Genomic DNA, 12,908 nt, shown 5'->3' with positions numbered 1-12,908 from the left:
GAATTAAATTTGTGCACATATAAAATCTTAACTGGTGAGAAATATCTATCATGTAATCATGAACTGTGTGCCCTGAAATGAATTAAAAAAATACTAGATTTGTAAATTGTTCAGTTACTGGCCACTGTTCCTGCTTTGCTTTGGAATAGACTCCTAGACCCTGGCATTGGGGGGCAGTAGGTTAAAATGTTTTAAGCATACTGAGGGGGCGTCTTGATAGTCCCAAGATTCATTGGTCCGAAGAAACAATGGTCTGAAAAATGGTAACATTTTCATCAATTTTTAATCAAGTATTCATTGGGCCGAAGGTTTTATAGTGAGCATTCGGACTATTGAACCTTCGGACTATTGCTACGGGCCCCCCTACTGACACACAAATAATCATGTCATGCCTAACACTTTACTTCCCACACATATACAATAATGCTAGCAAATAAATATCCCTTCTCTAATGCTTAACCTGATGCATCAGCCCAATTAAAGATTTATAACCTTACCTTTGGTAGGATCTGTGAGGGTAAAAGTTCCAGGATGTAGGGGGTCGTCCCCCATCACAACCATCCAGCCTACTATAGACATCATTTTACTGGGATCTGACTTGAACTGAAACAAAAAGAATGTAAATCTGATACATGCTGACACAGGTATGATGTGATCTTGAAACATAACGCAAATGGACTGAAAAAAAAATTGATATCTCTAACATTATCAACAATTTACTAGAATCATTTTTGGTTTTAGTCATATAAAAAGTTATATACAATGCATTTTAATTTCACTGAATTTGGCAAAATTTGAAAATTGCCCAGTATTTGTTACACCTTACACACAGCCAATCAAAACACACTCTCATATCGAACAAAGGCACACCTTACACAATGTCACACCTAGCACACTCACCCCAGATCTGTCTGCCCGGGACCGTATTGTTTTAGTTGGGTAGTAGAGCAGAGATGTCCCCCACAGAGCTACCCAGTACTCCTTCCAGGAAGACATCTGAAACAGAACAACCCGTTGGTCAAATAACAGTGTATATTTTTCTTTATGCTGTATTATCCAATAAACACTATATATCACATACTGAACACTCAGGAGGTAAAAAAAGATGAGACTGTGAGAGACATGAAGCTTTGTCCATATCCATATATTTCAAGGTTACAGTTTTCACCAGATTGTGAATTTTCTTCTTGTTAAATTGATGGTAAGGCCACGTCAACCTGTCAACAGTTAACTACTATTGTCTTCATCAGCAAAAGCATTATTTTGAGAAAATCTGGGAAAACAGACTTTACAAGATAGAGTGGAGGTGAAATTATTAAGGCATCCAATATAAACACTAAGCTCAGTCTTGCACTTACATATCAATTATTTCCAATTTAACTAAAATGTAAGATTATCATATAAACATTTATATTCAATTTGTTAAAACATTAATTTCTTTAAAAAAATTAATAGAATAAAAAAATCTCAATTGTAGCTCCAGTATGGTGTTGATATATATATAAAATATACCAAACATAAAAAAACTTACTGTAGGTTTTCTCCCATGCCTTAGCACCGACTTCCTTTTCAGGCACCCTTGGCATGTGAAACTTGCAGAATATAACTCATCAGTTACCCTAAAACAATGGAAATCCTGTTTACAAACAAAGCTACAAGGAGCAGACAAGACACCAGGCTGAAATAATTCTCTTTACTCTTTAATCAAGTCGAATGTAACTCATCAGTTACCCAAACACAATCGAAACCCTGTTTATAAACAAAGCTACAAGAAGAAGCAGACAAGACTGAAATACTTCTCTGTACTCCGTACATCAAGTTGACTGCTTTTAATTAGTTTTTTTCTTATATCTATTATATTTCATATTCATTTATTTATTGTTTTCCATCCATATTCTCTATCTTTTTTTTCTCTTTTCTTTTTTAATTGATTCATTGTACAGCTCATAATAATAATAATTACATTAAAAGAACAAAAACAAAACAACAACAAAAAAAAAAAAAAACTATTAGAACAAACTGTTATTATAATTTAAAACATATGATTTATACAATATTCAGACTTCAGTTTTCGATACAGCTAATTCAGCTCATACTCCGACATATTTATAACCAATACATACCTGTCTCTAACAGGCCAAAACATCTCATGTTCACTGCTTGTGTCTGAGCCTGTCACGCTATCTGTAAGGTGACAAAACATTAACAGTAGTACAGAAGTCTTACAAATGTTCGAAGGAAAAATGTGATCATCCCAAACAGCGATCAACATTAATCAGCAGTGTATTCAAAGGAAGGCCTTCTGCATCATTCAAACAGAGGAACTTACACGCAGAACAAAGATGTGGAGAGTGTAGATAATTCAGGGGTGACAGCCAACTCCACTGGACTGGTCATTTTCCAGTGGTCACTGATTGAACTCTGCAATCATCTGTACAGATTGGAAGACTCTCAACTCAAAGTATTCAATACTTCTCTACTGACAAGTGGGGTTTTACTTCAAGGATCAACACATCCCCCTCCACTGTTATCACATACTCAACTTTAATTTTTTAGTCTTATTCAAATTGGAACTTCCATTATAATTGCAATTATTAAATAAATCATTTTGTAAGCAAATATTACCTTTCTTCCCTAAACAGGAGGAACCCTCACTGGAGGCAGACGGCGACTCCTCCAAGACGCTATCATCCAGTAGATGGCGCTGGCCTCTGATGTAGGGGTCTGTCATTTTTGTAGGAAGACTTTGAGTCTTGTCAGGGCCCTGACTTGTATACAGAAAACTGGAGGGAAAATGGATGTAACTGGTTATCGTATTTTTTCAGTGATCTTGGCAACAGTGGTGAATGGTCAAACTCCAAATGGCGACACAGTTGCAACAATTACGAATTCTGTCAATTCTAGTCACTATCAGTTCCATTTTGACTTTAAAAAATCAGTTTGAAAACAAACAATAAAATCTCCTTATCATGTAATTTCATAACTCCTTCCAAAATTCTTTTCCTTGCAAATATTTTTTTTTTCTTTAAAATATAACATTTTTCCTTACTCTTTTTCTCATTTGTCAAATATGGTTGAACAATATGAACCTACAATTTGGAGGTGCTGCAAAGTAAACTTACTTGGTCCCTAAACTCCTGGACTTTCTGTGACTTGGGACAAATTTGGACCCTCCTGGGGTTTGGACTACTTTTGGAGCACCGAGCAGATCTGCACTGGAGGAGGGGTGTGGCAAACTGCTTAGGTCATCCCGTGACCTTGATAAGGTCACACCACTATTACTGGTACTGCTACTGCTACTACTGCTGGCTGGCGGCTCAACTTTTAGAGATAATCTGAAATAATAAGATAAAGGATAAATATTATAGACTCTACACACACAAAAAAAAAAAAAAAAATAAATGAAATAAAAAAATAAATAAATAAAACATTAAATACAGATTTTTATTTTAAGCAACAGTAATATTTTTAAATAAAAAGCTTGCACTACACTTCATCATAAACCCCCACTTTTTTTTTTTGGGTGGGAAACTGGTAATAAATCAAATAACTGCCTACTTGTAATTGTCATCCTCCACAAACTTCTGCAGTTCTTCAATGTACCTCACAGACAAGAGGTACCCTCTTATATGTTCTAACACAGGCAAGTTAGCTGTAAATAAAAAACAAGGTCAAGGTCAATGAGAAAACTGGACCAAGGGCAAGGCATCAGACAAACTTTGAGTGTGGCTAAAAGAAAGTTTAATAAATAGACGAAAACAACCTACAAAATGCCAAGGCCAGGTTTCTTAAAGAAGACAAAATAATATTTCCATATAGAACATTTTTGACCTTCAACAAAGATTATCCTGCAGAGGGGCACATACTCCCTGTAAAATACCTTTATCATATCTCCCAAAGGATTTTTTCAAAGGTAATAAACCATTTTAGAGTAACAGTATAACAAATTTATACATATCTTCACTTGTTGTTCTATAATAATGTGTACATAAAGCAAAGAATTTCATCAGCTGTGTTTTGGACTGAGATTAACTAACTGCACTATTGGGCAGAGGCTACTAAAATAATTACAGCCTCCCTCCCTGCTACCATGAATCTAAAATTATAGACACTTTGTGAAGTACACCCAGTTTGCTACAGCCTAGTACGCTTTGTTACGACAATGTGTGGAGTTTAGGCAACTAAAAGATAGGATTTTAGATTTTTTGTAAAAAGGCCAACTGAAGGTGTACTAACTCTAATTCTTAGCCATCGTCTGAAGAGCCAATAATGGTAATTTTGCATACAGAAAGTCTGGAAACACATTTCCCCCGACTCAGAGTTATTCAAACTGTCAAGGTCAACCTACCATAACTAGACTGTTGATATTCTGAAATGACCCTCAGTATGTTGTTCATCTGCAGTCTCCGCGGCCGACTCTCCAGACCACCAGAGTGAGGGTGAGCAACGTCTATATAGATCATGTCTGTTAAATATAAACCTGGAAGCACAAAACATTGTCAGCCATATCAAATATGAAACTGAATCTGGTTAAAGAGAATGTCTTGTTGTCTTATATCAATTTGTTTAAAAATTACATATCTTTTACAGGCATCTTACTTTTAATGAAATTGTTTAAAAAAAGAGCATGTGCTAACAAAAAATTAAATTATGAATGAAATACCAAGAGCTATCTTTTTAAGTAACATCTTTTACAGGTGAAATTTGCAAGATTTTAACTAAATTACAATGACATGACTACACAAATTCAATATGTAACTTTTACTTAAAATGTCAGTTTTTATAAAAAAATAATTGTCTTCCAATCATTCTTGAATCCAGGTCAGGTCTAAGATAAACCTGATGTGAATATGATTTACGTGTACTTACCGAGATATGGAATACATGGAAGCCGTACACTGCTCATATAGTCACGCAACCGTTGACGATTGTTATTTTCAGAAAATAAATCTGCAATTTTTTCATAGCTGGCCTTATCCTTCTTTGATAACATCTGCAAAAATATCAAACAGAACTGATCATAAACTGTTTTTGGTGAGTGTACACATACAGATAATTTCTACAGTTGCATGTATTGTTTTCTTTTCACAAAAGTGACTTACTTATTTTGTCAAAAGGTCTTAGCAATATAAACCTTTTTTTTCTGTTAGAGAATATAAAACAGCTAGATAAGTATCAAGTGGGTTAAACTTTGATCCAAGTTTATCCTTTCATCTACTTAAGAAATGTAAAATATTTATCTCAAAGGTCAGCAACTTACCGACCAAGTTTTGGACAACCTAAATATAGGAGCACTTTGTAATGCTGATATGACTGCCATCACAGCATGGAGGTTATTTAACTCTAATAATTTCTGGAAAAAATTTAAATTTAAAATAAAATACAACATCTCAAAAAGGTTAATTATATTTGCTGAGAGAAATATATCTTAGTTTTCTTATAATATAATACATATTCATCAAACTTAAAACTTATACAAGCTCAATCTAAAGGGTTGAACTCCCAAGAACGAGGCACTTAAGTAAAGTGATAATTCTGGTATTTTGTCCCTTTTGAACACAGTTCACATATTTGATATGTGCACCAAGTAACTACATATATATAAAATATAGCACAGGTGCTGAGTATGCTTATGTCCCAATTAGGTGAACTTTTCTATGCACACTGAAATTGGGACATAAGCATATAAGCATACCTGGGACAAAGAAAGCCATGATATGCAGTTGCATGGTGCAAAATGCCAAAACCATCAATATGGCTATCGTACTTCCATCTTGGGAGTTCAATAAAGAATGGTTATCAAATCTCACCTTTGCAATTTTGATGTAATGTGCTAAAACTTCAGCCCTCTTCTGAAGTGTCATACAACATAAAATTTCCTTTTGTACCCAGAAGTTGACCTGCAGTGAAATATAATGAGAGTAAAATGAAATATCAAAATTTTAATCATACAGAATACAAAAAAAAATTTTTTAACATTTTAAAAAATTGACTCGTTCGACATCTTTCTCACCTCATTTTGATAAAGCAGATTTCAACTAAAAAGAGTAACTAATCATTTTGGAGGCAGTTTCCATAAAATTAAAATTATACGAAATAATCAGATAATGCCCAGTTTCAAACTTGACCAGAATATTAGGCTATTGAGCAATCCATGATGTTGGTAAAAGAGTATATGTCTTCCAATAACTGTGGTAATAAGGAACGTAGACAGCTCTACCTCTGGCTCCATCTTCAGCAGCACTAATAAACAACAGGTAATGGCAATATCTATACATTACTGGGTGACACAACTGTGTCTGTGCACAAAATTTATTACTTAAGTTTTATTTTTTTCCCTTGAAATTTCCTAAACAAAATGTTCATAACTTACATGATTAAATCTCCTTGTAAATGCTACCACATTAGGAGCCTTTGAAAGTTTTTCTTTGGTAGTCCATGCACAAGTGGTTAATTCCTAAAAAAAAATGAACAATGATCACATCAAAATGATTGTCCTCCCTTGGATAATTCATTTAAGGATTTTGACAAAATCTTATCCCTGCAAATTGTGGCATCAAATTAATACTAATAGTAGCAATGCTAATTTGAAATGTTTAACCTCCAAGTCAGTAATAATTCTCATTGAACAAAACGGATCATGATTTCTGACAGTGATTAAGTTTGATTAGTGTAATCAAAAGGCTATCACCAATATTTGCACAATTTATTAACTGATTAACATTAAATGGATGATGTCAGCAGCAATCATCATCAGCTTTCACCACATTCCAACATGGGCATGTTTCACCACTTAGTCATCTGTGTGTGTGTGTGTGTGTGTGTGTGTGTGTGTGTGTGTGTGTGTGAGAGAAAGAGAGAGAGAGAGGATGAGGGGATAGCTATCAATCTGTTAGTTATAAATTGGTGAGTCTGTGCGAGTGTGAAACCAGGGGCTAATAATGAACTTAAATTATAGTGGAGCTGTGGAAAAACTTGCACGAATACACAGGTTGAATACAAATAGGACATTTAATCACACAGGGTTCTGGGAGATATAATTTCAATTTTGACAATCAAAATACTCCATAATAACAGGCTTTCAAAACTTTTTCAGGGTGATGAAAAGTGCTGCCAACATGGCTCTAGTGTGATCTGCTGAACATTGCTGATTGCAAAAATAAAATCACATTAATCTGCTTTACTTCAAAGTTGTTACACTCATTGTGGATGGATTTGGAGTTTCAAGTGTACCGGGACCATCAATGATCACGAGGAGCTTCATTACAGGGTGTACTAAAAACATCTCAAAGGAACTTCACTTAAAAACCTTGTACTAGTAACTCATGGTAGGCTGAGAAAAGCACTGGGGAGCTTTACTACAAAGCCTTGTTACTCAGCGTGTATTAAAAACATCTCAAAGGAAATCCACTAAAAATCCTTGTAATTCAAGTTGTATGGAGAGAATCATAAAAGAGTTACATTACAAAACAGTGTAACCCAGGGAGCTGGCAATCATCATGGATGTTCATTACAAAGTCATGTAATTCAGGGCACATTTAAGCAATCATAAAGGAGCCCAGTGATCGTCTTCATTCTGAAGCCATGTAGCCCAGGGTACAAACAATCACGAAGAAAACAGGCAGTAATGCAATCTGGTGCAATGCCAGCACCATTTGTTCTCATTCTTCTCCATGTTCAGTGACATTTGTAAGAGATGATGGAATTGCTCCTCCGAGTCTAATGAGAGCATTTCATGTCTGAACAGTACTCGAGTGTGCACACAGCATAAGAGACTGGAGCAAAACATGGAGTTTATATAGAATATTTTTTACATTAAATTGAACAGATGGTATAAATCTTGATGGATGGGTGCTTGCAAGATAAAAAGTCCCAAGTTTAACCTCAATGGGTGGGTGGGTGGGGGTGGGTAGGCATTGTGAGATATATGCAAAAATGAACAAAGAATGCCCCAAGAGGTCACTGCTTTCATTTCCATTTGCTTTTAATTTCTGCTAAAGGTCTCTTACTTGGAAATGATGACGGGGGAGTGTTCTCTAATTTCTATACATATTAGACAATACAGCACAGTTCATTGTGAATGTTTTAATGGCTCTGAAAGTCAACTTGTGAGGAGCATGGCAAAGTTTTAAGTCTATGAAGTCAAACCAGATAGGGTAGGTGTGACTTCAAGTTCTCCACGTGTTCAGAAGTACTTACATCAGGTTGGATAGACTTGAACACAGGAAGGTCCATGAGAGTTATCTGGCTCTGCAAGAAGGAAAACAAATGCATTTATCTTAAGGCAACTACTTCATCATTGAAACATTTTATTCATAATTCAACTTTTAAACCCCATTGATCCAAAACTGACCACAAAAAACATACTTTTCCAACCATCAATTTATCTACTAGTTGAAATCACTTACTGCAAAATCTTCAGGTGCCACTTTCAGCACATCAAAAACCACGGCATCGTAGCTCTTGGTTCTCACGTGCCCCTGACCGTCAGGGTAGCTCCACCGCTTATGTTCCAAGGATTCAGTACTGCCGCGGGACGTCAGCTGGAGATGAAGAAAAAAACATAACATGAAGATATAAGCAACCACATGTACCTGATTTCAATGCATGTACCACATGACCAAGCTAGGCATTAAGAATGTCCAAAAGTAACCTAACACGTAATTACCCCCCCCCCCCCCCTCTCCGTCCACAGCACTGTTTCGAGACTCATGTTTGTCATAAACAAAAGAAAGAGGATTTAGACTTGTTCTCTACCGAAATAAAACTGAATGTTTCCTTTCCATTACTATCGTTAATTATCCCCTAGCAGCTTGACTAAGCATGTCAGACATTTAAGCCGCGAATCCCTGCAGAGTTAGATCGATCCAGCTTGTACGCTGGGTTTATGGGAACGCTTCCTTATACTAACTGTTAAATTTCATTGGAAATTTTTTTTTCTTTTGACTTCTGTTCTTTTGTAAAGGTGGTCTCGGGACCACTTTGGCTGAGAAGCCCGATGATCAATCTTTAGAAAGAAAGACCCTTCCCTTAGGGCAGAAATATACACCCAAGTTCATCAAACCTAGCATAAAATCACAGACTTAAGAGGCGACATGATACGTTTAACAGGTTTTTTCCATTTCCCTAATCCCATCCTCAATATAGCTCACCACTGGGGCCTGACACTGCCCATAAATAACAAGCAATCACCCTGACTGTTGGAGAAGCTGCAGGGGTTCTTGCAGAATGGCTATACTTGATCTGTAGCCATTTACTGCAAGATAAGGTTTCTCTATGCTGTATAGAAGATGAGCACCTTTGACTCCACCACAGTTTGGTGTATGAAATATAATTTGTTTGCATGATGAAAGCATGGGGGTTCTTATGATGAGAATTTTTGCACTAAGTCACTAACTCTCGTCTTAAGAAGATGGGTACTGGAGTTACACATCTTAATGTTTATTATTCTTTATTTTTGTTTTGTTTTGGATATAAATCCAGAGACTTTTACATGTATATATATTTCATTTTAGTGAAAATACCTTTTTTGTTAACTTAATAAAATACATTAAAACAAATGGGGAACATTTTCTTTTGCCAACACATTGCACTTTAGTGGCCACAAAATGTCTTACATTATATAACTCAGAAGTGCATTCTTTTTTCATTTTTTACAATAGAGGAGCAAAAAAAAAAAAAAAAAAAAAAAAAAAATTGCAACAAAGGAACAAATCGAGTAGGTCTTTGCCAATCAAGACCAGTGTCCAGTGAAGTGACAAACAGATCGAACCTTCATATTTGACACGGTCTTCCAGTACATTTCAAGAGCATTTTGACTGAACTGAATAAGGATATTATCCAAATCAGAATATCTAAACCCATGCTGATAGCAAATAATTACACAATTCTGATATCATAGTATCAGTTTTACTCTAAAATCAAAATCACCATTTACGACCAAGGTTCATAAGTGGTGGACCGAAATGTCAAATATGACTGATGTTATTAAGTCTCTAAGTAAAGAAGAATTCTGTATTATCATCCTATCTAGCGACCATGAGAAAACCCCTTTTTCATAGAATTTTACTCTTCATTATTTTCTCTAACTAGAATGCAATGCAAAGTTATCATGGCGCTGTCATGTACACTTGATAGGCAAAATCAGACCACTGACAAGAATATGGCGTCTGACATGAAATACCTGCAAGAAGTCAGAAATGAAATACTATACAACAATATCTTCGGGTGGGTAAATCTGTAATTCTGATTTTAAACTCCCTCTGGTTAGACCAGAACATCAGATCCTTCTTTTCCTTCCAGTTATATGATATGCATATGTATGAAAACAAATTCTGGCATATTTTTTTAAATCATTAAAACTAAAACTTTTGTCATGATCAGGGTAAAGATTCAAACAAGAGTATGTGACTTGTGATCTTGCCATAAAAATTACCAAGACCTAATATGCTCAAAATCAAATGCCTCTAAATCAAATTATAACAAGTGTTTGTAACAAGGTTAAAAAGACAAATGAAAATAAAAACAATTCTTAACATATTTAACTTACCCAGTGTTATTGAGTTCATTGGTGCATGCACTACATTACCTTGATGAAAATAACCATGTTTTTTTTTATTTCTGCTGTAGGTCATGATCTACCAGGTGCAATATTACAGGTGCAAATACAATATAACATTGCTGCAGGTAGACGATGCACAATTCATTACCTAGGTAATGATAACCTGACTAGAGAATCCTTGACTCTTATTGTTGGATAAACATCTGGTACTACTAGCATACTATATTAACATAGAAAGAAAGAAAAGAGAGAGAGAGAGAGAGAGAGAGAGAGGGAGAGAGGAACAATTCCTAAAATTAAAATACTATATAAGTGACAAATGCCCCAGTAAAAAAATTAAATTTCCATGACAAGAAACAATGTGTATTAGTATAATACCCTCATTGTTGTCACTCTGTACTTACACTGTCATACCCTAGAATACACATGAATATAGAGTATGCTCTCATCCAGTTTGTAAACTGTCTGAATAAATGAAATGTAGACAAATAATCTAAATGGAATTCCAACAGAACTCAATGTGCTGTCCAGTCCCTGTCAATAACTCCGCAATGTGAAAGTGTTTCAAACACTGGTATCTAATTTACTATGCACTCCTTCCATTTTCAGTACGTTGATATCACCCCTGCCATCTAGCGTAGGTAGGCGCAATGATTGTGGGAATAACAAACAAATTATCTTTTATCTCGCTTGGGTCTGGTTTGCGTGGTCAGAGGGTGACAATAATCACTTTGTTTTGCCCCAATTCCTGACAATGGTAATCACTGCATGTCCATGCCTATTGTCTTGAACTGTCATAATGTCACACGGTGGTTATCTACCCTGGTCATTTGACATTTTTGCATGTCAATCATCATAGCAAGTTTTACTTATGTGTCTAGATGTCGCTCTCGTAAAACAATAAAGAAGAACAATTTTCAGTTTTTGATCGGCATTCTGATAGCGAGTAGCCATCTATCAATCTATTTATATTAGCTGTGGTCTGTTGTCTAATCATTTTGGATAAGCATAGAACATATGCATCAGGGTCAAGCCACTGTAAACAATCAATACCACCTGTATCAAATTGACTGCCATGCAAGTACTAAGCATGTATGCACATGCATTTACATAATATAGGCACATATATACATGCTTACATATTGCAAGTTGAGCCAGGATGTGCTATGCACAATGCAGTAAGTGTAAAGTATACATCAGTAGAGAGTGGTATACTATAGATTAAGCATATTGTTTAGTGTACATGTTTCCATACACATGCATGTGAGAGTGCAAGAGTGTGCACGGAGTTTCATTATCAACAGCGCTGTGTGTGTGTGTGTGTGTGTGTGTGTGTGTGTGTGTGTGTGTGTGTGTGTGTACGTTTGTAATTGCATGTGTGTGTTAGTGTGTCCCTCAGGGGTTTCCCAAAGTTTGTTTTTTTTTTTTTTTTTTTTGGGGGGGGGGGGGGGGGTCCAGATTGTAAATCTATAATTTGTTAAACAATTTACAGGGAGTCAACCCAGGCAAGCCCAACCAATAATAAACCCATAAATTTTAGGCCGTCTCCTCAGGCCAATGGCTGTCAAAATGAGGACTGGAGGGCTCTCTAGGGAAAGCCTTGGTGTACCTGCATGTAAAGTGTGTGCAGGCACTCACCTCGTGGTGTGGAGTGGCGTTGTAATCAGCACTGCTGTCGGACTCCATGATGATGCCGCCAGTGCAGACGCTCTGGAACACTCGCATCTGGACAGGAAGACTAGGCAGATACTGCCATCTGGTGAGAAAATAAATGAATCAATAAATACAGGGATTATATTGAATTAACAATTTCAAAGTGGAAAACATTCAATATTTTGAAAACAAGACAGCATTTGTAAATAATTTAAAGGAACAAATAATGTGAAAAAGGATGGACACTAACGAAAAAAAGTTAAATGCAGCTTGACGTAAACTCATGCAAAAGGGCAGTTCAGGACTGCATGTATGCGCACACACATGCGCACACTGCTACATGAGGAAACATTCACTACATGCATCCTAGATATCCACATTTAACAATTAAGTGTCTTTTGCTAAAGATCAGTCAAATACTGTCATCATTTTATAACATTTCAATTCAAGTCAGTGAACACATTTATCCTGGGGAAATTCTGATATGTACATGTAAGTGTGCATCTGGTTTCTTACCTAGACATCTCGCATTTCTCAGACGACAGACTAAATGGAGCAGTTCTTTTGTACTTAGAGGGTCATACTACACTGAACACTGGTAACAACATCATCCTGCCTGCGCAAGGTTTCTATAGATCACGCAACTCCATGATCGACATGAACTCAAAAACCATTTCAAATCCTGTCAAGTCAT

The 12,908-nt window shown here is 35.9% G+C and overlaps 1 protein-coding gene across 6 annotated transcripts in view; it reads right to left on the bottom strand.

The window, feature by feature from the left end:
• The window catches only part of LOC106156641 (ras-specific guanine nucleotide-releasing factor RalGPS2), a 34,243-nt gene that overhangs the window by 2,806 nt on the left and 18,529 nt on the right, over positions 1–12,908 (bottom strand). For 5 of the 6 annotated variants that reach the window (XM_087008469.1, XM_087008471.1, XM_087008470.1 and 2 more), the window contains exons 3-17: positions 12,200–12,317; positions 8,409–8,543; positions 8,200–8,250; positions 6,374–6,457; positions 5,811–5,900; positions 5,261–5,353; positions 4,870–4,993; positions 4,349–4,480; positions 3,559–3,652; positions 3,123–3,335; positions 2,626–2,783; positions 2,124–2,184; positions 1,532–1,619; positions 901–996; positions 498–603 (exon numbers count right to left, since the gene is read on the bottom strand). In XM_087008469.1, coding sequence (XP_086864595.1) covers positions 498–603; positions 901–996; positions 1,532–1,619; positions 2,124–2,184; positions 2,626–2,783; positions 3,123–3,335; positions 3,559–3,652; positions 4,349–4,480; positions 4,870–4,993; positions 5,261–5,353; positions 5,811–5,900; positions 6,374–6,457; positions 8,200–8,250; positions 8,409–8,543; positions 12,200–12,286 — 1,612 coding nt within the window. In that variant the 5' untranslated portion in view covers positions 12,287–12,317. Of the gene's footprint in view, positions 1–497; positions 604–900; positions 997–1,531; positions 1,620–2,123; positions 2,185–2,625; positions 2,784–3,122; positions 3,336–3,558; positions 3,653–4,348; positions 4,481–4,869; positions 4,994–5,260; positions 5,354–5,810; positions 5,901–6,373; positions 6,458–8,199; positions 8,251–8,408; positions 8,544–10,965; positions 11,525–12,199; positions 12,318–12,908 lie in introns of those variants that run through there. The other variant, XM_013531980.3, reaches the window with a different exon arrangement.

The sequence above is a fragment of the Lingula anatina genome, chromosome 3 (assembly GCF_051362555.1).
Source record: "Lingula anatina isolate TDL-2025a chromosome 3, LinAna3.0, whole genome shotgun sequence".
Classification (NCBI taxonomy): domain Eukaryota; kingdom Metazoa; phylum Brachiopoda; class Lingulata; order Lingulida; family Lingulidae; genus Lingula; species Lingula anatina.
This window is presented reverse-complemented; position numbering and strand designations above follow the sequence as displayed.